The sequence below is a fragment of the Enhydra lutris genome, unplaced genomic scaffold (genome assembly GCF_002288905.1).
Source record: "Enhydra lutris kenyoni isolate GAN:26980312 unplaced genomic scaffold, ASM228890v2 scaffoldscaffold25, whole genome shotgun sequence".
Classification (NCBI taxonomy): domain Eukaryota; kingdom Metazoa; phylum Chordata; class Mammalia; order Carnivora; family Mustelidae; genus Enhydra; species Enhydra lutris.
Window position 1 is genome coordinate 7287940 of NW_019154109.1, and position 25033 is coordinate 7312972.

General features: G+C 55.1%; 1 protein-coding gene across 1 annotated transcript in view; it reads right to left on the bottom strand.

Annotated features, from left to right (window-relative positions):
• Positions 1–24348, bottom strand: part of LOC111151116 (pleckstrin homology domain containing A6) — a 39574-nt gene extending 15226 nt beyond the window's left edge. The window contains exons 1-9 of the mRNA XM_022508900.1: positions 24247–24348; positions 19050–19154; positions 18323–18395; positions 15597–15697; positions 12030–12172; positions 9786–10268; positions 8059–8581; positions 1428–1496; positions 96–176 (exon numbers count right to left, since the gene is read on the bottom strand). Of these exons, the coding sequence (XP_022364608.1) occupies positions 96–176; positions 1428–1496; positions 8059–8581; positions 9786–10268; positions 12030–12172; positions 15597–15697; positions 18323–18395; positions 19050–19154; positions 24247–24348 (1680 nt within the window). The remainder of the gene's footprint in view (positions 1–95; positions 177–1427; positions 1497–8058; positions 8582–9785; positions 10269–12029; positions 12173–15596; positions 15698–18322; positions 18396–19049; positions 19155–24246) is intronic.
• Positions 24349–25033: the final 685 nt, after the last annotated feature.

Consider the following 25033-nt stretch of genomic DNA (forward strand, 5'->3'; position numbering starts at 1 on the left):
AGGGCTCTGTCAGCTCTGAGTGGAGACGGCACCCCACACCGGTCTGTGCCGGGCTCCCCACACACCCCCAACTCCAGGGCGACCCCGGCTCTCACCTTTTCAGCTCGGAGCTGCTGCACCAGTCGGTCCTGCTCCCTCACCACCTTGTTCTGCTCGCACAATTTGCCCAGCAGCTTCTGGGGGCCCGAGGAGGTGGGGGGAAGGGAGGGAGAGAGAAGCGGGTGAAGGACATGGTTTTGACAGGGACCTGGGAAATGGGTCGGCAGGGCCTGGCCTCTGGATACTGCCTCCTTTCCCCTGCTGAGGAACCCTAGGCCTTCTTCACTTTGACCTTGGAGGCTCCTGGGAATGGGAAGATGATCTTCACCTCGGGAGACTTCCCAAGGACCTACTGAGAGGGGGGATGTGCTTATTCTCTGACGAAGTCAGTCAGTGGAGAGGGGAGTTCAATGTTAAGCTCCTGTATCCCCCTTCTCCTAGGGGTTCCTGTTCCCGAAGGGCTGAGGAGATAATGTGGCTGGCCTCCGGGGCCTCCCAGAGGGGCACGGGTGGGAGGAGTACACGGGGCGTCTGAACCAGCAATGTTAGGAAAACCAGTGACCCATGTAAATGGTTCCGCAGGCTCAGAGGATTCTTTTCTCCCCTGCTTCTGGGGTCTCAGAATGGCTGACACTGGGATCCTCCTGAGGTCTGGCCCTTGCCTGGACGGAAAGTCTCCCAGGCCTCCTCGGTAGATCCTTTATCCAGGCAAAACCAGGGGTGATGGGGAGGAAGTTCTAGAAAGATTTAGGCTTTCTAATATCCACAACTTTATTCATGCCATTCCTCAAATACCCCCGTGACTCATTTCTAATGGTCACATCTTGTCTTCTGAGCCTTTTCACTCCCAGGCCCAGCTCACCTGTTACCTGCTTTGTCCCTGACCCACCAGTCCACATGGTCTCACTGCCCTGCCCTCCTGCAGAACCCACTGTCCGTGCCCGTTGGCCATGAGCTGTGAGGGGCCACCTGCTGCTACCTGGCATCTCCCACTACCCAGGGCAGGGCCGTGTGCTTCCCTCTTGTGGTCCAGGGGTGACTGCCATGCTGGACACAACACAGCCTGGCCTCTGCCCCTCGTAATGAAGTCTGTGTTCCTGGAATAAGCAGATCCCACTGCTGGAGACAAGAGGGTCTAGGGCTCCGTGGGGAAACACACACAGCCAGCACGGGACGGGGGGAGGGAGGAGGAACGAGAAAAGAAGGGGTATGAGGAAGGGGCAGGCAGAAAGTTGTCTTTGTGCTGAGAGAGGGCATGAGTCAAAGGCATGAAGAGCCACCAGAAGGACAGAGATGAACGGAGGAAAAGCGCCAGCGGAGGAGAGTGAAGATGAGGACGACAGCGGGAGGGTCTGGAGAGGACAGAGGAGCAGGAGAGCTGCTCTTACATCTGTGTCTTGCTCGTTTAACTTGTAGGTGTGGAGACCGTCCCGGAACACTTCTGGGTACGGAGGGACCTGCAGGAACACGAGGCCGGTTACAGCAGCAGGGGACGGGTAGGGCGTGCGGGGACGGAAAAGCGGACAGCCCTCGCTCCATTCTTGTTGGAGATCATGGTCCGTCAGCTCTGGTAGCTTCCACTCCGGGACCCCGAGCTAATTCTTTGTCCCTGGCTGGGAAGCCTGGCATGGCCGCGTCTAGGTTCCTCCCCATTGTTTAGGCTGATTTCTGGAGACAGCGTTGCTGCTCAGCTCCGACTCAGGATCTCCTCTCTCCCCACCCCCAAGCTCTAGATCTACTGTTGAGAGGGACTCCAGGGGTGTAGACATCCCGATGGCTTATTGGGAACAAGCCTGAGAACAGCAGTTAACAGTTGGCTGTTTTTGAGGATGAGACATGGGGAAATGGAACAAGCACCAGAAACATTGGAGAAAGTATCTTGGTAGATTGCGCAGCAGTCCTGGGGGGCTTGTGCTTACACCAGCAAATGCTGCCCAGCCTTGGTGAGGCATCCCGAGACCACAGCACATTCTATACAAGTGGGGCATCGGATGGTTCCATGTCACACCCTCGTGCCCTGAACCCCAAAGACGTCTGTGGAGAAGCTACCCGACATGAAACAGAAGTCCTGGACGTTAAAGAGCAGATTTGCGGTCGCTGGCATGAAATGGGATGGCGGGGCCGGCTATCTTGATGGTCTGAGCAATGGGCCTTGGGTTCACCCATGAACATGAAGAATGGAGGAGACACAGTGGAATTAGGGGAGGGGGACACAGGAGCCTGGGAGATGAGGCCCGGCAGATGGGCGGGTGGGGCAGAGCACACCCAGCCCAATGGCTGGACTAGACCATGCACGAGCAGCTGAGATGGAGGCTGGCGGGGGCCATGCTGCCAGGCAGAGGTCTTACTTGCATGAAGATCTGGGCCCTGGGGGAGGAGTTCTCCACCATGCGGTTCACCATACTGATGAGAGTCTCGCTCTCACTCATCTGCAGCGGAGGAAGGAATGGACGATTCAAACTCGCACCCCCGCGGAGCTCTCGCCCCATCTCCTGCCTGGGCTCACGTCCCCGGAACAGGAAAGGGCAGCTCGTCCTGGGGTCTCCGGCTCCCTCTGCATGACCTTACCCGTCGCTCACCCCTTGTGAGCTCTGTCCCAGGACCAGCACTGAAGGTGCCCCGAGGAGAGGCCACAGAAGGGGGGCTGGGGACTGCTGTGCCCTTGCTCGCTGGCCCCGAAGAGACCCCCTTGCCCAGTGACACTTCCCCTGGGGTGCCTGAGAGGTGCGGGTCTCATTCATACCGGCCAAGGTCAACTCCCTGCCCCGGCTCTCTTTCCTCACGCCATTTCGGTCAAAGACTACACAGGCAGATGGGAAAACCCATCTCCCCGCATTCGAACTAAGTCAAACAGCTGAGAGAGAAAACCTGGGGCTGCTCTTCGGATGGGCCCTCACAGAGAGGCAGGCACAGCTCTCTCCCCCCGACCCCTGCCCACTTCTTGGCTCTAGAGTAGAAAGGATTGCTAAACACGGTTTCCAGAGCTGGGCTGGTAGCATCCATGCTGATCTTGGATGGTGCTAGGGAGCAAATAAGGAGGCCAAAACAAGCAAGCCGTGTTAAAGGGACACCAGATACTCGATCACTGTTCTCTGATACGTTATCTTTGTGTTTCAAAAATCATTAGGACCATGGAGGGGGAAAGACTACTTGGCAAATGAAAAAGAAAAAAATGAAGAAGGGCAGGGGAGAGGGAGGCAGGGGGGTGGAGGGAGAGAGGGAAGACAAGCCAAACAAATCAGCTAGAGATGCCATCATTTCCCCCCCTGGTTCCAGTGCGACAGCATCAAAAATTGAAAACATTAGGGACTGTTCTTGGCTATGTCCCTTTAACTCAACTGACCTACAGAACAAGGTAGCAGAAGACAGAGGGAAGTTGTGTGGGAAAAGCTTTGGGGTAGAGGAAATGAGTGAGGGAAGGGATGCAGCCACGTTAGGGCAGAGTTTCTGGGGTCAGAGTTTGGGAGGCCCTCACATTTATGGCTCTTACCTCCCCCACCTTCGTTGGCCCCACATATATTTTTACTCTTATCGGTTTAGGCAGCAACCCAAAGGCGGCCTTGCTTCTGTGCGCTGGGGACAGGGCGAGGGGCACCCAGCCACCCCCATCAGGAAACGCTTTCCTAGGATCTGATCTCTCTACCTTTTTAGCCCACTTGGGAGTTTTTTTCAGTGACATCAAGTGTCCTTTTAAAAGGATTTCCAAAGAGCAGTTGTAATAGGAGGTTGAGTCTTTGTAAAATAGTTCACGGTCAACAGGACATCAGCCCCATTTTCTGGAAGGATCTGAACTCAAGTCAGTCTGTTTTCTTGGAGTCATGTGTGTTTGAGGCCAGGTTTATTGTGCACGGGGCATGCACGTGCAGTGTGTATGGGATTGTATATGGTGTGTGTATATGTGTGTGTGTGTGTGTGTGTGTGTGGTGTCTGTGTAGGACCTGCTAACACACCAGGCTTCGAGAGGGCAAAGGAGGCCCAGGCTTTGCCTGGACACCCACAGACCTCACGGCTCACCCAACCACTGGATCTCAAGCACTAAAGGAGGGAAGCAAGAATGTTCTCACCCTGACCTGCTACCATTCACACTGGGTCTTTGGGGATCTCTCGGCCCACAAAGGCTTTGTCTCTAGGATTCCTCTGTGCCGCCTTCTGTCTATCCAAAATGTCAAATTTTGTGAGAAACCACCCAGCGCAGGGCCTCCTACATCATAAAGGTGCTCAAGTAATATTTTAAATTGAGTATCAGAAGGAAAAGAATAAAATTGCTGTCCCCTGACAGAGCACATACGCTCTTACGTGATCCTCCAGCAGCTCTGGGAGGTGGGAAAGGCAGGTTCTACAATGTCCAGTTCATGAGTGAGAAAACAAAGGCCCAGAGAGATGAAGCAACATTTTGAAGTTTAAAAAAAAAAAAAAAAAAGGCATAACAAAAACTACTGTAAATGGCAAAGCTGGGACTAGAAGGTCTGACTCCACCATCTGGACTCTTATTTTTGTTTGTTTGTTTTTGTTTTGTAAGTAGGCTCCAGACCCAGCATGGAGCCCAACACGGGGCTTGAACTCATGACCCCGAGATCAAGACCTGAGCTGAAATCAAGAATCGGAGGCTTAACGGATTAAGCCAACCAGGTGCCCCTAGACTGTTATCAGATAAAACTCCCTTTTAAGATTATTATCCTTTATCTAGAGGAGGTCCTCTGAAAGGTTATTTCTGAAGGTCCCAGCCTAAGGGCCCAGGCTGTCCATGAGGGCAGAAGTCCCTGGAGGACCCAGCTATGGCACTGAATGCTGGCACAGCCAGGCACTGTAGGTGGGCCACAGACAGGACAGCCCGCCCAGGAGCCCCGAGGCCACTCAGCCCTGCTCCTCCCTCCTCTGGGCACTGTAGCGCCTGCTTCCTACTGGGGCCAGCCCACACGGCCCACTGCCAGTCTGAGTTCACAGCCTGAGACTCAACCTCACGAGGACTGGAATACTCGTGCTGTGGACACCACCTGCTGCTTCTGGAACCAGAATGCAAGGTCCGAGGGTGATCCCACCAAGGCACAGAGGCCTGTGAGATGACAGGTTATGTGGCATATGACTTGTGTCTAGAACCACGAACGGTTACACCAATAGCCTCTGATTTCAAGTTTAAGGTTCCTTCGGCAACTTTAAGAGCATAAAACCATCCTTCATATATCAGACATCCCCTCAGCTATAAACTGGATCAGAAGCTCAGAGTCACATTCCAAGCTCCGCCATTCACTAGCTGTGTGTCCTTGTCATGTTACTTAACCTCTCTGTTTCTTTCGTGTTACTGGTTCTAGAAGGGGGATAACAACAGTACCCACCTTGCAGTGTTGTTATACAGATTAAGTACTTCAGGGTGGCTAAGGAACCCAGAACAGCATGGGGCGCAGAGAAAGCACCCAGTGATGGTGACGGCTACTACTATGGCCACAACTCTACTGTCATTTTTACCACCTCCAGCCGCTTCCACCCGGCCACGCTGGGGATGCCCAGGTCCCCTGTGATTTGTAGCAATGCCCAGCATCCTGACCCCCCAGTGTGTCTCAACGCAGGGAGCCTCAGAGCCCCTCAGCCTCCAAAGGCAAGGCAGCCAACCGTTAGAGCCTGGAGCGGGATCTCCACCGCCAATCACTCCCATCTATGGGAACACTCGCAGACCCTTCCAGATGAGACGAGGTTGCCTACATTCCCTCTGTCTACCACGCGGAATTCTCCAGGAGAACGCAAGCCTCGTATGCAAAAGAACTTGGCAGAGGAGCTAACAAATGTACGGGCTAATGTGAATTTAAAAAACCATCCTAGGGCAAGTCTGTAGTTCTCCGTTTATAAACTGTGGAGTTTAACAACAACCTGTGAACTAGGATGGGTAATTTCCCAGATTCAGGGGGACCGGAACCCCTTGCATTTTAGGCCGAGCCTGGCTGCTCACCTCCCCCACCCCACCCCCATCTCCGCCACTCTTGCCAGCAGAAATGCAAATTCCCGCCTCCCCGCAACCCCACCCCCACCCCTGCCAGTTCCATCTGGCCTGAACAAATAGGAGGTGGCATTAATTATTCATGCGGTCATGTCTTACTCTCCTTTCCCCAGGAAACTCTCAGCGGCCCTAAAGGGCTTTGAGGAGAAGGGGTGTGAAGACGCAAAACCAAAATATAAGCCACTTTGTTGTCTCCTGGTGTTGCCAACAAAGGTTGTCAAATGGATGGACTAGGAGGAGGTGGGGGGGAGCAGGGAGACAGACGGGAGGGCAGGGGAATGGTGAGGGGGCACCAGCTCTGCCTACCTGCTGATCCAAATACTCTAGGTTTCTTTGCAACTGAAGGTCTAAAAGTTCATCCTACCCGGAGCCCGAGGCCCAACAGCAACACAAACAAACAGGAACAAGACAACAGAAAACAATAAAGAGGAAGCAAAGCAGTTAAGAGTTAGCTGGGGGGCAAGGTCAAAGAGAGGCCTCTGTCTGCCCTTGAGGAGTTCTGGGGAAGGGAAGGGACGAGGCTGGGGCAGGCACCAAGTTGTCTACTGGATGCCCAGCTAGAGGAGGGACTCCCTGGGGCCCCAGCTGCGGGCTCCTGGTCCACCTGGCCCTCCCATGGGAGAGGGCAGCACCACCGAAACCATCTAGTCAGCCCTCCCTAGCAGCTCCTGAGTTTTCTAGAAGAATCCATTGTCTCTAGATGGGTACTGAGCTGTGTGTCAGGGCTAGAGTTTGGGCAGAGAAGGATCAAGGGGAAGGAACGGAGGGGCACTGTCCATGCCTGCAGGGGCTCCTCCACCATGGCCTCCCGGGGCTCTGCAGGGATAGGCCGTAGCAACAGGCCTTTGGGGACAAGGACTCAGCCTGTTGGTTCCAGTGCCCCCCTACTGCACCCCACATCCCAGGTGCGGCGTCTGTATCCAGCTCTCCAGAGGGAGTCAGAAACTCTCTGGAGAACAAATTCCCGGGAAAGACAAGTAGAAAGCAAGGAAAAAAGGAGGAAAAGACATAATATGGAAAATTTTTTCTTCCTTAATCCCACCACTTGTCTTTTTCCCCATAAGTAGCACTCCAGGCAAGGGCAGACTTAGAGAAAATGCCTGTTATTGGACACTCAGGTCTGACTTTTCTTCCTAGGCCATAACCCAAGCCCCCCTGGCCAGGCCCCTCCACATGCTGGGCAGGAGGCTGTTGCAGGGTTGAGAGGATCAGGACATCACATGCCTCCAGATCCTGTCCCAGGTGTCCCTGGTGTCCCAGAGATGGGGTAACTTGGCCTCAAACTCTGGATTGGGGCCAGAGTCATGGCTGGGAGGAAAGAGCTATCCAGAGGCTGCTAGAAACCAGGAGGGCCAGGCACCAGGCACAGAGGATCCCTGTGGCTGTCCCAGTTTGGCCCCACCCTGGGAGGAGAGGTTCTGCGGGGAGTGGACGGGAGGAGAGGACGTACCATCTTATCGTGGACCGTGGGGGATGGTGGGTAGTTGTAGGGGAACAGTCCTGCAGGGACTGGCCGCCTGTCTCCCAGGTAATCATACTGGAAGAGAAAGGGAATTGGAGAGGTGAGGGGGTCTGGCTGGGACACAGACTTCCCCAACAACTGAAGTTCAAGGTCAAGGATGTTTGTATCCTGTCCCAGAGCAGATGCCAAATTAAAATGGACAGCATTTATCCACTGCAACATCCTTGCGTTGACCTGCCTGGTCCTCGAGATTTGCAAAGACAGAACCCTGTCTGCCCTCTAACACAGCATCAGGGTTCCAGGAGTGACCTGGGGACGGACACCAACAGCAATGCTCCTACTCAGGGGTCAAAGCGAATCCCCCGAAGCAGCTCTCCCATGGACAGACCCGCAGGGCCAGTGGCTCCCCTGGGCATCATCGTGGCTCCTGTCAATGGTGTGTGTCCCCATGGGACACAGTGACCCCGAGTCCCAGATGCCCCCACACCTCCGCCTCTCCTCTGCAGACAGTAGGAGGCTTCTGGGGGATCTGAGGGGATGAGGAAGGGAGGGCAGGCTGGTGGCTCACCTTGGGCGAGCTGATGGATCGCCTCATCATGTAGGCAGCAGGGTCAGCATAGATGTCCTCGCTGCGAGGTGGCAGGCGGTCAAAGCGGGCACTGGGTGAGCGGACGGGGGAATAAATGCGGGCACGGCTGTAGGAGCCCTGGCTGGGCGAGCGGGGCACAGAGTGGGAGCGGGGCTGCAAGGACAGGCGGCGCAGGGAGCTGGAGGCGGCGTCCAGCTCGTCGTAAAAGATGGGCTGCCGGGAGGGGGAGGGGCCGGGGAGCCAGACGGTGCCATCCTGCCGCCCGTAGCCCGGGGGCTCCTTCCACTCCTGCAGCTGGAAGGCAGGGCCACCTCCGTTGCGGAAGGAGTGGCGCTTGTCCTCCACAGCCCAGGGTGGGCTGATCCGATCATAGGCCGGCATGGAACAGATGCTGTCCGGCCGCACCCCTGGTGGGTAGTACTGGTAATCGTCGGGGTACTGGGTGGAGTAGGGGCTGTAATACTCAGGGACCCTGCGGGACATGGGGTAGAACCTAGAGGGACTGGGAGAGAGAGAGGACATTGTGAGGAAGCCAGACAGAATGAATGCAACCCACCCTGCTGTGCCCCAGGCCCACCTCCAGGTCCTCCAGCCCAGAGCAGGGTGTGAGCAGGTGAATGGTGCCCACCCCACGCCTGACCCTGGGAGCCACAGAGGCAGCCACTCCCTGGGCACTGAGCCTGTCTTCCGGGGGTGCAGGGAAAGCTCCCTCAAACCTTCCTCCCTCAACCAGCTACCCGAGGCTGGGAATTTCACATTCAGAGTTTCCATCTTTGTCTTTTTAAAACGAAATAGCCCTGGGGAGAAACTTTAAGCCTTATTAGCTGTCTCTCTCCCAGCATGAACCATGTATCAGATCTTTTCCAGAGCCGTAAACAGCAGAAAGAGCAGAAAGAAGGTGAGTGTACTGGGCGCTGGGGAGGACGACAGAGTAGGGACAAAAGGGCAGCTTCCCGGTTTGATGTTCTCATTAAGGAAGGGACCAGTAGGTTCCTGAGGCTCATCCCAAGTGAGGTGCTCTCCCTGGGGCCGGCCAGGTGTCCCAGGCAGCGGAGCAGCAGCGGGGAGCAGCCTTCCTATGGCCGGCTGTCACCTGCGTGCGGGGAGGTGACCCCTGCAGGGAAGGAGCGGCAGCCCCGCTTGCCCAGACGTATGCTACTGGGCCTGAAAATGTCTTCCAATATTTGAAAGCCAATCACCAGACAAAGGAGCAAATTGGTCCAGAGGGCAGAACTAGGATCGGTGAGGGGCAACACATATAAAGACTTTCAAATAATTAGAACTGTTCAAAACGGGGCTGAGTTGGCTTGACGGCCACTGAGGCTCATGGTGGCAGAGGTACTCGGTGGCACCAAGGGTGTCATAAGAGGGCAGGATGCACGGATGGCTCTCGGATTGCACAGCTTGATGTCCCCTCCCTCCAGGTGCCTGCCCGCCCTCTGGGCACCCTGCCTCCCTGTATCTGAAGAAAACAGACAGGGCGGGAGATGGGCGGGGGTCCCAGTCCACCCCTAGAGCCTCGGGGCCATAGAGGATTTGGATGCGCTAGGAATCCTGGGCAGGAGGGTCTACTTGATGTCCCAACTCAGCCCGGCTTCCAAAAGATTTCTGGCAGGGAATGCTGTGCATGTCACCCCTCCCCAGCTCCCCCGCAGCCCCAATCCCTAACATCACCCCGGTTCCGCCGGCACCCCACCGGGACTCACCTTCGAAGGTCGTCAGGCGGGGGCACCCCTCGGCGCAGGTTCACCCACTGCTGAAGCTGGTTCATGGAGCTCTTGCGTTGGGCGATTTTGTCGGGGTCGGTCCGTGGGGGGAAGCTCCGCTGCTGTCCCCCACTCTCTGAGTCCTGCGGCGGGAAAGCTGTGCTCCCGGGCTGGCTCGGGGAGCTATACTGCCAGCCGTTGGGCTGGGCAGGCCGGTCTCCTCCCCCTGGGACTCTCGGGCCCTCGGGGTAAGGGCTGCCAGGCTCCGAGGCTGGTTCTGGTCCAGCTTGGATGCCATTGGCTTTCACCAGAGGCTCGCTCTTGACTTCGGGCCTCTCAGGCTTCCTCTCGGCCTTCTCACAGCCTCGGCCATCACCCTCCCCTCGAGTCTTGGCCTCGGGCTCCGGCTTGGGGAGGCTGTTGTGGGATGGCTGCTGGTGGTGTTTGCTAGGTGGGATGTTCTCAGAGTCTGGCTTCTCATGGCTGCAGGACACCAAGGGAGATGTTGTAAATGACCCCAGTCCAGTGCGGAGCTGGGCAAGGGGTGGTCGACTGGGAAGGAAAAAGGAGTGGAGAAGGGAGGGCAGGAAGGTAGCGATGGAAGATTCAGAGAATGACCATTTTGTTTCCTAAATGCCCCCCAGTTGGCCGCCTCGCTCCAGCCTGGGCAATCACTATAAAACATAGTCCAAGCTTGCCTGTGCACGGTTTGCTTGTTTTACCCTCCAGATCACCTCCACGGGTCACTCTCTGCTCCCTCCCGCTGACCTGCACTGAATCCAGCCTTCGGAAGCTGCGGCCAACCCTGACCTCCTCCAGACGTGGTCTCCTCGGCTGTCTGTCTCAACGCCAGCCCCCAAGCTCCATACACACCCTACCCAAGCTTCGTCACGGTGACTGTCCTTGATGTTGGCTTGTTGCGGAGCTTGTTACCGGTCAGCCCTGTGTCCTACACAAGTTCCTTAACTTCGGCGAGCCTCGGGCTCCTTGCGGGCAGGAGGAGTGGACCAGTCCCTCCCCCCCGCAGGACTGTGAGATCAAACGTGCCAGGCGCCGGGCGCCTGGGTGGCTCAGTGGGTTAAAGCCTCTGCCTTCGGCTCGGGTCATGATCTCAGGGTCCTGGGATCGAGTCCCGCATCGGGCTTTCTGCTCAGCAGGGAGCCTGCTTCTCCCTCTCTCTGCCTGCCTCTCTGCCTACTTGTGATCTCTATTGAATAAATAAATAAAATCTTAAAAAAAAAAAAAAAAAAACATGCTAGGCACCAAAGCTGTCGCCTCAAATATCCTCGGTACAGAAGCACGCTGGCTCCCAGCTCCAGAACAAGCTTCCTCCTGGACTGACTCTGTCAGAACGTGAGCTCCACGAGGCAGGAGCGTGTAGACTCGTCTTCCCTTGTTTTCCTAGCACCCGATTCGGTGCCTGACACATACCTACTTACAGTAAATATTTATGGACCGAAGGAGTGAACTTCTGGAAGTGCGCCCCCCCGCTGACGTGAAGATGGAGTCTCGTGACAATGCGTTCCCTGCGGCTTCCCAAATCCAACATATTCAAGCATCCTTGTTGCGACACTGCCTGGTAAACATTTCTCAGACCCCAAAATAGACTTGGAATCTGTCTATACTGTAAAACCTCCTTCTTCTGGATCCCTTTTAACATCTACCTCAAGACTCCACAGGCTCAGTGAAGACAGGCCCCGAGGCTGTAGCGGGGTGGCAGGTGGGGACGGCGATGGGGCCGCTGTGGGCTGAGTGTCTGCGGCACGGCCTGGTTTGGCAGCCACGCCGTGAAGGATGATTCTAACTGCTGTCTTCGAGCAGAGGAAATCCAGGTTGAGAGAAGCTGAGTAACTCACACTGAGGTCACGGTGTGGGCAAGGGGCTAAGAGGGGATTCGAACCCAAGTCTACCCTCCTCCAGAAGTCATGGGCTTAATGCACACAGCCAAGACTGAACGAGTGAAGGACCCTGGTCTTTGGCTCCTGGCCAGGCCCCGAGGGAAACTGACTTCTCTCTTGGCCTCCACCAGCCCAGAGAGAATAGGAAGAGCCAGTCAAGGGAAGAGAGACTCCAGGCCCGGAAATCCCGAAGCCAGGCCCCCCACCGCTGGGAGCAAGGAGGGGTTCACATGTCCTCAGAGGTTCAAGCCAGCACGCTGGGCTCAGGAGGTCAGACACTGGGGTGCTTCCTCACTCCTCTTTCTCTGGCACTACCCACACCCAGGCCCAGGGCCCTGGAACTCACCTGTGACGCACAGCTTGGGGCACCGACTTCTGGGCTGGGGGGATCTGCACCCGGGCAGCCTCCCCCATGGCCTGGATCCAGGCCTCCTGCTCCTCGGAGCTCTCGGCGCTGAAGAAGTAGGTGCGGACCCCGGCGTGCTCAGCCTGTGGGGAGAGGCAGTGCGTGGGACCAGCTCCGGCCTCATCCACCCAGCACGTAGTCACCTGTAGGGAGAAGACAGCCACATCCACAGGACAGGTGGTCAGGCAGGCCATTCCCTTGACCTATAGCTCTTCCCCTGCCCACCCCTCCCCCGGAGCTCAGGAGCAGGGTGAGGACAGCCCCCAGCTGGGCCAAGGGCTCCAGCTAGCATACAGACGAGCTCTCTGGACCCAGCCATCCAATAGCCAGGTAAGCTCACCTGTCCCACTGGAGATGATTATAAACAGGAAGGACAATTAACACGCCCACTCTCCCATCAAATTCCATCTTTGATTTGAAGGGCAATTATTACCTGATGTCTGGGACAGATGACCCCCACCCTGCCCCCGAGCATAAGCCAGTCTTGGCTCTGGCTTCCCGTCTGAGGAGCTAGTACTGTCTCTCCTGGGCAGAGAGACAGCCATGTCTCCGTCTCCCTGGGCGTGCAAGGGGCATGCACTGACAGTTGGAGCACGCTACCTAGTCGGTGGCCGCGGGCAGGTGCGGCAGGCGCGAACCCAGAAGAGAGCTCCTGTCCAGAGGAGGGGTCCTCACGCAGTCAGAAGGAGGAGAAGCAGAGAACAGGTCAACCAGACACCAGAGGGGGAGACAGAAGATGATGTGGCAGGAATATTGAGGAGCAGAGGGAAGTGGGGAGCGAGTCAGACTACCCCCTTCTACTCGTTTTCACGCTGCCACCCGGATGGGACAAGGGTGGGGAATGGAGAGCTTGCCCAAGGCAACTGGGGTTGCTGGCCGAGAGGATTCCAGGCATCCCAGTGCTGATCCTAGCTCTGTCCCCAAACAGCTCTGCAGCTGCATTTGACTGGGGTTTTTGTTCTGGCCTGAAGTGATGCATCTGTCTATGGGGAAGGATCTTCCTGGCAAAGCTCGAAGTTCTCAGGCCACAAGGGAAAATGCTCCAGAGCTGAATTCTTTCTGGGACCTCGACGCACCCTCCTGCTGAGACCTTCCATCTCCCAGAAAAAGCGGGTAGCCTGGTTTACCCCACTCGACATGAGAAATCCAAGTGATTAACAGTCTCAGATGTGAACCTCCCTTTGGTCTCTGACTCCGTGGGTGTGAAATCATGGGTCTCTCAGGGTGGGAAGGAGAGAAGATAGGGCTCTCCTGGTCAAGCCCCAGGGCTCTCCTAAGCAGTAGTGTCAAATCCCCACCCTCCAAATGCTTTCCTGGCTGGACCCTCACTCCTCTGTACCACCCGTCCCCGACACAACGATTCCTATCCGACGGGAGCTGTTACCCAATAATGTCCTACTTCCTCTGGATCCTGCCCGATCCCATCCTCCAGCAGGGGGCCCGGCTTGTGCGCAGAGGAAGGGAGATGCTTCCAGCCAGCGAAGCTGTAAGGAGGCATCTGGGGATTGAAACTGCACAAGGATACAGAGGAGAGCGGCCCTGGCGAGCTCTGGTGTGGAGGACACCGGGTTGTTGTAAAGAAGAGAGAGACAGAGGTGGGCCTGATGGGCGTGACCTGGAGCTGGGAGGAGTGGGCAGCAAGTGAATTAATTTGCTAGTGAGTGTCTTGTGCGTGCAGAGCTCTGCTCTGGGCACCAATCACAAGAAAACAGACATGCTCTCTGCACTTGAAGAGCTCACGGTCAAGCTAGAGGACAAAGCATGCCCACAGGGAAACAAGGAGAGAGGAAAGGCACAGGAGCAAATGCTTGCAACAGGGGAAGGCGGAGGGGCTGGGAAAAGACAGGGCAGTGAACAGGCAGGCAGAGGGGACAGTGGCCTGGTACCATGAAAGCAAGGAAGGTGCCCCAGTGCGGTGAAGTCCACCGAGCCGCCGCGGGGCTGGGTTAGGAAGAGGTTAAGTCTTTCCGCAGCAGGCTGGGCAGGGCAACAGGACAAGCCTCCCATCTGTCTCCACTCCCCACCCTTCCCTGGGGAAGGGCCATTGAATAGCCACAATTGGAACCCTTTGTGGGCCACTGAACTTGGCCCTCAGAGTTGGGTTTTAAAGAGGCAGTGAACTCCTTGGGGGAAGGGGAAGGAGGAGAAGGGCGGCTGTGTGCAGAGAGCTGGGGCTGATGGCAAACGTGTGTGCGTGCGTGCGTGCGTGCGTGCGTGCGTGTGTGTGTGTGTGCATGCGTGCGCGTCAGTCACTTGGGACGCCTGGTGAGGGCACAGCTCCGAGCTGCAGTGTGGCTGTGTCTGTGCACAGGTCTAGAGGGGATGGTAAGACCGGCTGTTGGGCTGTGTGGGGGTGTGTGTGTGAATGTGTACAGTAGGGTTGTCTGTTGTTGGTTAAACAACCTGTTTCTACTTCCCCGGCAGGAACCCCGCTCCCTGGAGCTAGAGTTTTATTAATTGTTCATTGTGTTCACACCTCTGGCAGACAGGACCCCAGGAAGCTCGGGACTAATGACATGCCAAAGAAGGCCCTCCTTGTTCCCTAGAGCAGCCCCTGTGCACGCTGCCCTCCTCTTTTCCACGATCAGGTGACTGGAGTCGGAAGGACAGAAAGGGAGGGGCAGAGTCTCTGAGGTCCTACAGGCTCAGATACTGACCAGGCGTTACCCGCAGTTCCTATCATCATCCCACACCATAGCTCTAGCTTCTCAGGGACTTGGACAGCCCTTCTCAGCTAGGGGAGGGAGGGCTTTCTGCTAAGAAAATGCATAGCTGTTATCCTAATTTTATATTTGGAAATGAAAAGGAGACTCTGGTCTTTGCATCATAAAATACAAAAAGGGCACAGGATTTTTATTGTTTTTAGTGGGTCATGAATTTTTAAATGTGGAAAAACACCAGCTTGTGACGAGCCAATTGCCAGCCCATCTCTGGTGGGTGGGTCCCCTGGGGGGGTTCCCAGGGAGTGACACAGAGCGGGTGGGTGAGGCCCATCTTCCGGGCTCCTGTTCTCCCAAACTACGGTCTGCGTGAGGTTCGCCTTTCTCCACTATCATCAAACTCAACTCCTGATTTTCTCTAGAGATTGAAATTTGAGTAGGTTTGACTGGGGGTCTAGTTCCCTGGGCCCAGTGTAGGGAGGACTGCCGTCTAGAAGGGAGGTCAGAAGGCCACTGGCCCACAGCCCCTGTCCCTGCTGCTGGGCCATCGTGCAGAGGGCTCATGGGTTCAGGACGTAAGTACTTCTCCCCCAGGAAAAACTGCGGCACCACTGGAAACCATCTCTCTCAGCCCAGCCTGAGAGGAACCACCCAGCTGACTCCCGAGATAAGAGGAGGTGGTCTTGATAGAGCTGGGACTGACTCCAGGGGCCACTGCCTTCTCCCTCCTTCTACTACCACTGGGGACTCCTTGGGAAGGGGGCTCAGGATTCTTCTCCATTCATTCATGCCCTCGAAGAGCAGGCCTCCCTTCCGCACCTGGCCTGGGAGAGGAAAGCCAACTGACCTTAAATGTGTGTTTTCGGCTGATGTTGTCCGACGGCTGCACGGCGGCCACGCGGAAGCTCAGGAGGGGGATGCTACCCAGGATGCTCTCCTCCTTCTCATCTGTCGGGTACACAGAGGCCCAGGTGAGACGCGTGTGCCTGCTGAGTGTGCGTGCGCAGGGAGAGGGCAGGCGTCTATTGTCCCTATGACGATGACGATAACCCTAACCCTAACCCTAATCACAATAGGCACGTGTGGCTTGTCAGGCATTCCGGGCCGCCAGCCGCCAGCACACAGGCTGTACTCTGCACAACACGGAGAGGCACACTCCCTGCAGATGGGGAGCCTGGCTTGCAGACACCGTCGCAGAGGCTGGGACTATAGCAGTGGCTAGGAGAGAAGAGCCACCTGCCCTCAGGGAGCTTCCCTTCTGGGACGCAGGTAAGCAAAAAAGCAGCAACTACCGTGATGGAGGGTTTGCCGTCCTTCAGGTACTGTTCTAAGTTAGATGTCTTAATGGGTTTAACCCTACCCACGATTACTGCGATTACTCCCATTTTACCGGAAAGGAGGTGGAGGCACGGAGAGGTTAAGTAATTTGTCCAACATTACTGAAGTAGAGTGCTGGGTTGGTCTTTGGACCCAAGAAGTCTGACTCCCAAGCAAACATTTTTTTTTTTTTTTAAACTCCACCCCGACCAGGGGCTCAAACTCACAACCCCAAGATCAAGCTCCTGCTCTACTGGCTGAGCCAGCCAGGTGCCCCTCCCCAGTAAGCCTTCCGAGCCACTGTCTCATCTATAGAGCCTCCTCAAGCAAGACGATTCCAGGAGGGGCACACATAACGGGATGATAATGGGATCGGGCATGGCAGAGCAGACAGTCCCATCTTCCGCTCTGGCTCCTCTGGGTAACTGTTTCTAAGGTTCTCCCAGGCACCCAGCAGCTTGCTCTGTCCTCTCCTGACAGGGGTCTGCCTTCCCCTTCATGGCCCCTGTGTCTCCACAAGCAGACACACCCCTGCAGAGCCCCTCAGCCCTCTGGTCCCCACACAGGCTAACAAACAGGCTTCTCTGTAATTCATCCTGGATCTCCAAAGGAGCCCGATGGATGAGCTAGTCAGGACCCCAGATGTTGACCGGAGCCACAAATGGGTGGGGGTGCTCTGTGGGATGGGGGGCAACTCCCCACTTCCCTGGGATAGCTCTTTGCTCCCAAGGGTGGAAACGCTGGAAAACTCTCCTTTAGGCGTCAGAAGGAGTCTTAGGGACTATAAAGTCATGAGCACCCCTTCTCCCCTCCCTCATCACACGACAGACTTGGCTTGAGGTCCAGCTTCCTCTGCAGAGTCAGCATGGCATCCAGAGGAAGGCCGAAGCCCAAGGATCAGGAGGAGCCTGGGGCTGGGGACCCAGGGCTTCTTCAGGAAAGTGGAGGCTGCCGTCCTCTTGAAGCGGTGGCCTTCTGCCAGGTAGTGTCCCGGCCAATGCTTACAGGGTCTCTTGAGAGCATCTCTCAGTGGATGGTGGCCCCCATCACGGTGCCCTCTGAGTTCACAACTTTTCAGTCTCTCCCCTGACGCCAGTCGCAGAGTCTCTCCCCTGCAGAGATCCTGGCTTTCCATCAGCTTCGTTCAGACTCTGGCTTCAACCAGCCCTGGGTCCCAGAGGCCCAGCACCAGGGGCCAGGCCCTGGCAGATTCTTCTCCCCCAGGTCTCGGCATTTTTTCTGTGGCTGGACCCTGTCTCTGCAGCCCCTTCCTGATTTCTCTTTTTGGGGTTCAGGTGGTAGCGACTCAGGGCTCAGGGACAGCAGCATTCTGGTGGGGTCACTGGGTTCAACCTTTGTGAAAGTTAATGATTTACCTCCTTGCCCATAGGAGGCCCAAAGAAGTCAGGGCTCTGCCATGCCCAGGGCATGGGGGAAAGGGAACAGGCTCTCCCACTACAAAACCCTTGTACCCTTCTCTTCCTGTGGCCCCACACCAGTGTGACAGGGCCGTCCCTGTCCTCGTCCCTCTCTAGCTCCCTCGGGATCTCCTTGACACAACACTGCTGTACAACGATTTTAAAAATAACTTCCTAGAGGCTGCCTCACCAAAGTTATTAGGTCTCTCTCTCTCTTTTTTGAGAGGCTTGGGAGTGAGTGCTGGCGTGCACACAGCAGGTGGACACTGGGGTGTATTCATTTACTCAAAACTGATTGAGAACCTACTATGTGCCATGTGCTGTTTTAGGCACTGTGGCCATCGCAGTGAACAAAACCGAAATTTCTGCCTTCATAGATCGGCTCACACGCTCCAGGGGGACGGGAGGAAGATCAGCACACAAGCTCCAATTGGTAGGTCACCTGCTAGTAGTGACTAGGGGCCTTCCTCCGCTTCCTCCTTTTCCTAGCCCATCCCCCACCCTTCACCCTCAATCGCATGACTGTGCTGTGTGCCCACTGTATCCCCCAGCAGCACCTGGAACTCTGCCTGAAACCTGGAGGGTGCCCGGTAAATACTGCTGAATGTCAAGTGAGTGAGTGACCACGTGAGCAAGCAGGCTCTGTTTTTATCCCACGGTCACGCCCCATGGGTGCTGGAGGCTATGGGGCAGGTTTGCACCCCGGTCCCCACCCCCACCCACGTGACCGACCAACGTCCACCTGAAGCAGAGCCCGGGGATCTGGCAGAATGAGGAAGAGTGGTGGGCCCTGCCTTCCTGCAGCCCCGGCCAGCCCCAGGAGAAGAGGCAAGCTCACCTTTATAGTAGAAGAGGCAGCGATCCACCAGGACGAACCAGCGCTTGTTCCACTGCTTAACCCCGGAGCTGGCCTGTGGGAGGGGAGGGACTGTGAGCTGTGGGCATGGGAGGGGGGCTGCAGGGGGAGGAGCTTGGCCCCAATTACAAGGCCATCCTGCCTCTGGCCGCAGCTCTGCCGCTAAACCCCTTGAGACCTCAGACGCGGGAAAGTGACATTAGATCATTGTCTGTAACCTTCCAGTTCTGTCATCTCAGGCCTCAGCGTCTCTCCCGGGGAAGAAAGAAGGGGTGAGAGGTGAGCCAGAATGAGAGGGCAGAGGGTCGGCAGGGAGGGTGGGGAGGTCAAACTGGGAAGAATTAGTGGACCCCGGGACCAAGAACACCCCTCTTCCTTCACATTCTCACATTACTGAGAATGAGCCAGTGGGTTGTGCTGGCAGGGTTGGTGACCCAGCATATTTCTGTCATTCCGTCTGCCCCTTAGGAGAGTTGGCTGGGTTCCCAAATGTGACACTAATTTTTCTGTGTGATTTTGGGAAGATACTCAACTTCTCTGAGTCTTTATAGAATTAGGAGATTCATTCACAGAGATATATCAAATATCAAAAATAGGACACAGGGGGCATATCAAAACATGCAAGGGTCCATTACTGCAACTACAGAGGAATCGGAGTGACCAGGAGAAAGTGGAGCTCCTGGTGGGCGGACAGTGGAGGAGGCCTCACCTGTTTGAAGAGCCAGCCTGCCTTGGTGACAGGAGCAGAGAGATTACGCTTCATGGAGTGTGAGCGCTTCCCAAAGGCGATGGCCTTGCGGGACGTTCGGGTGGCCTGGGGAGGCAGACAGAGAAACCGGCCTTTCTTCCTCTCCTCCTCTCTGCTCTATCTGCAGCGGGAGCTACCCTTGCCGGGAGCTGCGGCTCTCTCCACGCCTCGGGTGTCCTCACCCTAAGAGGACCAACTCAAGGGCGCAGCTTTCCAATTCTTTGACTTTTTTTCTTACCACTAAAACGGGGCTCAAAAGAACCGTCTGACCTGTCTCACGGCGGTATGGATTTTGTTGTTGTTGTTATTGTTTTAAGGAGAAAATAAGAATTCTCATTTCACTCCTGGGCTATCTTTCTTCAACTGTCTGGAAGCTGGTCTTCCACTGTTCAGCCCTTCTCATCACTGTCAGCTTCTAGAACATTCCTTCAGAGTCGTAGGATTCTGATCTCAATCATCCTCTTCACTCTAAGTCTGGCCATCTCTGTGGCCTTGCCCTTGATGATGACTGATCCAGTGCCCTAACCTCATAGTACCGTGATAGCCTCAATTCTAAAACCATTCACCACTACCCTGTCACTTATTCCCACGGCTGCACCTTCGACCTGAAGCCCACGACCCTTCGCCACTAACATCTTCAATTCCGGGATTCCCATTTCCTGACGCCATCCCCTCCTCCGAGCTTTCTCACTCCATTACTCAACACCACCAGCCAGTCCCTGAGCTCCTGTCCTTCCGTTTTCTTTCTTTTTTTTTTTTTTCTTAAAGATTTTATTTATTTTTTTGACAGACAGAGATCACAAGTAGGCTGAGAGGCAGGCAGAGAGAGAGAGGTGGAAGCAGGCTCCCCACTGAGCAGAGAGCCCGACGTGGGGCCCGATCCCAGGACACTGGGATCACGACCTGAGCCGAAGACAGAGGCTTTAACCCACTGAGCCACCCAGGCGCCCTAGTCCTTCCGTTTTCTTCTGGACCTGTCAGCCGTGATGTCCTGGTTGTAGTTATTTCCCTACAAAGCCCAGGCTCCGCGCTGGGGCAGGACAGCCGCACTCTCAAACACCCCATCCATCGTCACTGCTTACAGCTTCTCTACAACTCAGAACCCCAGAGCCGCCAAATTATCCCCTTCCTGCACTCACGGCCAGATTATGGTTTATGATTACAGAGCAGCTGGAGGAACAGCACAGAGCCCTCCGGCCCCCCAGTACCCAACCTCAGCCGGGCCCAGCCCCCCATGCTGCTCCCTGCCCTCCCCCTCCCTCAGGCCCTCCCCGCGGTGGACCCCGCTCCGCTCCACGGAGATGAGCCAGGCTCTCAGGCATGCTTTTCTTCAATTTCATACCCTTTCACCCAGAAAATTACTGTCCTCACCACCGTCGCCTCTTTCTCTCCAATGTCAGAAGAGGTGGTGTCCTCCTTTTCAAGGCCAACACATTCCACCCACCATTTCCTGAGACTTTGCTCCATGGATAATCTCTTCTCCAATCTGTCTTCAACCTTGCCTTCTCCGCTAGCTGCTTCTCCTGAGCGAACATTCTCAGCTCTCTCTATCTTAAAGCATCAGTCTGTCTCTGTCTGTCTGTCTCTCCCCCTCAGCAGTTCTCCCTCCCTCTCACATGGCCACACCCACTGGACGCTCCCCCCCCCCCCCCCCCCCCCGCACCCCAACCCGAGGTGCCCTGAGGCCCTCAGGCAACACCTCCACTCCTCTCTCCCTCTTCCTCACAGGACTAGGTTCCTGGGAAGAGTTCGGATGTTCGCTCCTCACAGATGACACTGACCTTTCTGTCCTTCCTGAAACCCTCCTTTTGGTTTCTGTGGCAGGATTTTTTCCTCCACCTGCGGCTCCTCCTTCTCAATCTCCACTTTACTCCATTGGTGGACCTCAAACCAAACTTCAAATCTCATTTTTCTACATAGACAACGTATCTCGTCTGTACCTGTTGCCTCAGCTAGCAACAGTATGCTGAAAGTTCTCTACTCCTTATCTAAGAACTGTCTCCTAGCCTCACCCCGTTTTGTAACTGTCTGTCCAACCAGGACTTAAATACGTGCAAAACCAAACTCATCTTTTTTCTCACCAAGCCTGTTCTGTATTTCTTTCTTGGCTACTCCAATCCCCTCAGTTGCCCAAACCCTCCTTCCATTCCTTGTACGACATTTGCGCAGGGCAGATGAGTCTATGTTCCTAATGGTCCTTGGATCTGTTCTTTCCTCTCAGGCCATCATCTCTTCTTGCTGTGTACTATCTATCATGAAGTAGGGTTGCCTTTCTAAAACACAGTGGCGGGCGCCTGGGTGGCTCAGTTGGTTAAGCGACTGCCTTCAGCTCAGGTCATGATCCCAGAGTCCCGGGATTGAGTCCCACATCGGGCTCCCAGCTCCATGGGGAGTCTGCTTCTCCCTCTGACCTTCTCCCCTCTCATGCTCTCTCTCTCTCTCAAATGAATAAATAAAATGTTTAAAAAAATAAAATAAAATAAAACACAGTGGTATCACGACTCTCTCTTAGCATTTCTTAACTCCCTCTCATCACTTAGAAGGGAGTTCCATTCCTTAGCCTGGCACACAAGGACAGGTCTGTAAGATTTGCTGGGCCCATGACCTGCCTTCTGCCCCTCTATCCGATGAATCCCTCACCGTCAGGCCAAACTCCTGGTGGTCCTCTCCCGTGCCCTCGTCTTTGCTCTCCAATAGCAGACGTGGAAAGCCCCATCTCCCTTGTCCTCTGACAAATCCCAACTCATCTTTTAAGCCCAGGGCAGGGCCCCTCACTGCACATAACCTCCTGGACCCCCTGGCACAGCGAGCTGTCCTTCTACTCTGTCCACTCCTGGACATTGCAAATGGAACAGTTGGCTTTCCAGCTCCATCTTTAGACTCTGAGTTCTTTGTAGGGAAGAAGTTGAGTCTTTTTTTTTTTTAATTAATTAATTTATTTATTTGTCAGAGATAGAGAAAAGATCACAGCTGGGAGAGTGGCAGGCAGTGGGAGAAGCAGGCTCTCCTCTGTGCGAGGAGCTCCAGGCGGGTCTCGATCCCGGACCCCTGGGATCCTGGCCTGAGCCAAAGGCAGCCACCCAACCACATGAACTACCCAGCATCCCAGAAAGTTGAGTCTTATTCGTCTGCTCATCACCAGAGCCCAGCAAAGTAACTCGCTACAATAAGCACTTAGTACATACTTGCAGAAGGAAGGAAAGAAGAAACTGGGCCTTGTCATAAAGCCCACCCCAAACTGGGGAATACGATGATTTTCTAAACTTTACTAGTTAAAAATCCACATATAAAGGCTGAGATTAGGCACCTGAGGAGGTCACCCATCCCCCAAAGAATAAGCAACTCCCCAAATCCTTCCCTTCCACCTCTGTCCGTTATCGGCCACAGCTTCGCCTCGGCTCTGCAGCCTGACAGTGGCTCCCGCAACTCGTCCCTTCTGCCATTCTCCTGCCAACCCCTCCAGGCCCTCTTCTGCTTATCTTTCAGCCACAGCCTCCCAGCAACCCTCCACCTTAGGCTAATCCAACCATCTGCCTTCCCTGCTTCCCCAGCCAGGCTGGGAGGAAAACCACACACATCTGTGGACTGGAGCCACTCACCGTCAAGTCTACGACCTCAGGTGACCCTTCAACACCATCATGCAACCTTTCACATGCCCCGTGTTGACCTCTGTTCCTGTTCTCCAAACCCTGGGCATATTCTCAAGTCCGAGTACCTCTCCACCCACCCCACTCCCCTCTGCAGAAAACCCTGCCTCCTACTTCCCCATAGAAGCTGAAGGTGTCAGATGGGAATGTCTTTAACTTCCTAGACCCACACCTCCTAGCTTCACAGACCTTTCTTCTGCAGCTCAGGAGGAGGGCTCCTTCCCTGTGAGGGCTAACAGCACCTCTGCGTCAGACTTCTCCTGTCTCCATGGAGATGAGACGCACAGCTGTCTGCATCCTCCTAAACCTGGCTACTGGGCCATTCCCCTCCTGCTCGCACATCTTGAAACAAAACAAAATGACCAAGAAGACCTCTGGCCATCTTGCGTGTCTTCTAGATTCAATCCCCTATCCCTCATTTCCCCCAACATCAAGTTTCTTTTTAAATATATATTTTTCAATATTTCAAATATTTCAGAAAAGTAGGGAATGAATCACCACCAGGTGTTGGGTTTTTTTTCCCTTGATAAAACATGACAAATAGAGCTGAAACTCCCTTTGAGCCACTCCTCAACCTCATTACCTTTCTTCCTTCCTAGAGGCAACCACTGACCCAGAACGAGTCTGCCTATCCGTGGTTACACGCTCTACCACCAATTTACCTGTCCATATGTGCTGGTGCGCTCGTGAAGGCCATTTCCCATAAATGCTAGCACATCTTTCATATTCTGCAACCTGCTTCTTACTCAACAGTACATATTCAAGATTTATCCTTGTTCATACCTACAGCGCTCGTACGATTTAACTTCTGGAGAATGCTCCGTTGTATGACCAAACCCCTACTTACTGTCTAGTTTCTTAGAAGACTAGTCTCTGCTCCTCATTGTCTCTCTGACTCCCCTCCCATCACCTCTTTAGCCCCACCGGCTGCCTTCTGCCCCCATCCCACCACTGGTCAAGGTCTCCAGCGCTAAACCTCAGGGACATACTCAGCCCTTATCTTACTGGACCCCTTCACCACATTCTTCTCTGGATTACCTCTTCCTCCTGAGGCACTCATTCCTTTCCGAGCTCTCGAGTGCCATATCCTTTATGAATTATTCCTCTTTTGCTGTCCCCCTACATCAGCGGTTCTCCATGGACAGGGGAGGGGGTGGTTTTGTCTCACAGGGGACACTCAACAATGTCTGGAGACACTGGCTGTCACAGGCCAGGTGCTACTGGCATCTGATGGGCCAGGGCCAAGGATACTGCTCGACATAACACAGTGAGAGGACAGTCCCACACCACAGGGAACTCTCTGGCTCCAAATGCTGATGGTGCCAAGGTTGAGAGACCCCGGTCTAGAGATGGGTCTTCTGCAAGGTGCTGGTAGGACCCCTCTTCCCTTCCCACTCTCCACTCCTCTCGCATCACCTCGCCTGCTCTGGGGAGCCTGTGGAGACAGCTGGACGGGCTCTAATGTGTCCTAGGACTCCTGCCTGACACCTGGCCTTGGGAGCCAGACTTACCCGGACGCTGGGCCGCTCGGCGGGGACCTCGGACACCATGTTGTGCTTGGATACGTCACTGTTGGTGATAGCCGGGCGTTTTCCACCTGCTTTATTGGACATGTCCAAGGCCGATCTGATTTCACGTTGACCGAAAGAGAAGAAAGAGACTCATCAAAACCCGGGAAGAATGCAGAGGCTCCATCCGGATTCCCAACTGCGCCACCCATGAGGTCACCTCAGCTGCTCCCTCTGCTCTTCTGAGGCCACATGCCAGTAATCTTGAAGAGTTTCCTCTTTCTTTCCTATAACTTTGTTTTAAAAACCTAGACCTTGGGATTCTGGAACTCCTTTTCCTTCTAATTGAAAAGACATAATGGCGCAGCGGGCTATAGGAGTCATTTAATTATCTTTTTTTTTTTTTTTTTTCCTTTCACGGGCTGAGCCAAGATCCACAGAGAGGGGAATTTGCATGTGGCTCTCAGAGTCTATCAGCTTCCCGAAGCACTTCCCTCAAAGGCCCCTGGGTGACAGGCCCACCTCAGACCTGTCTCCTCCAGCACCACCTGTGGGAGGCACCAGCCTGAGATCTGGGAGAGGCTGGGAAAGGGGATGAGCGCTTCAAGCCTGAAGGCCCCCAGAAGCTCCATTCCTCAGGACCATGATTAGAGACCCTAAGTCCCTCTGCTCTCCACACCCTCCCTTCCCCTTCTCAGCTCCAAAGTGTGGGGGTGGGGCAGCAAGCGGGATGGGAAGGTCAAGCAGCCAGCAGAGGGGCAGACATACGTTTTCAAGTTAAATTTTTTGT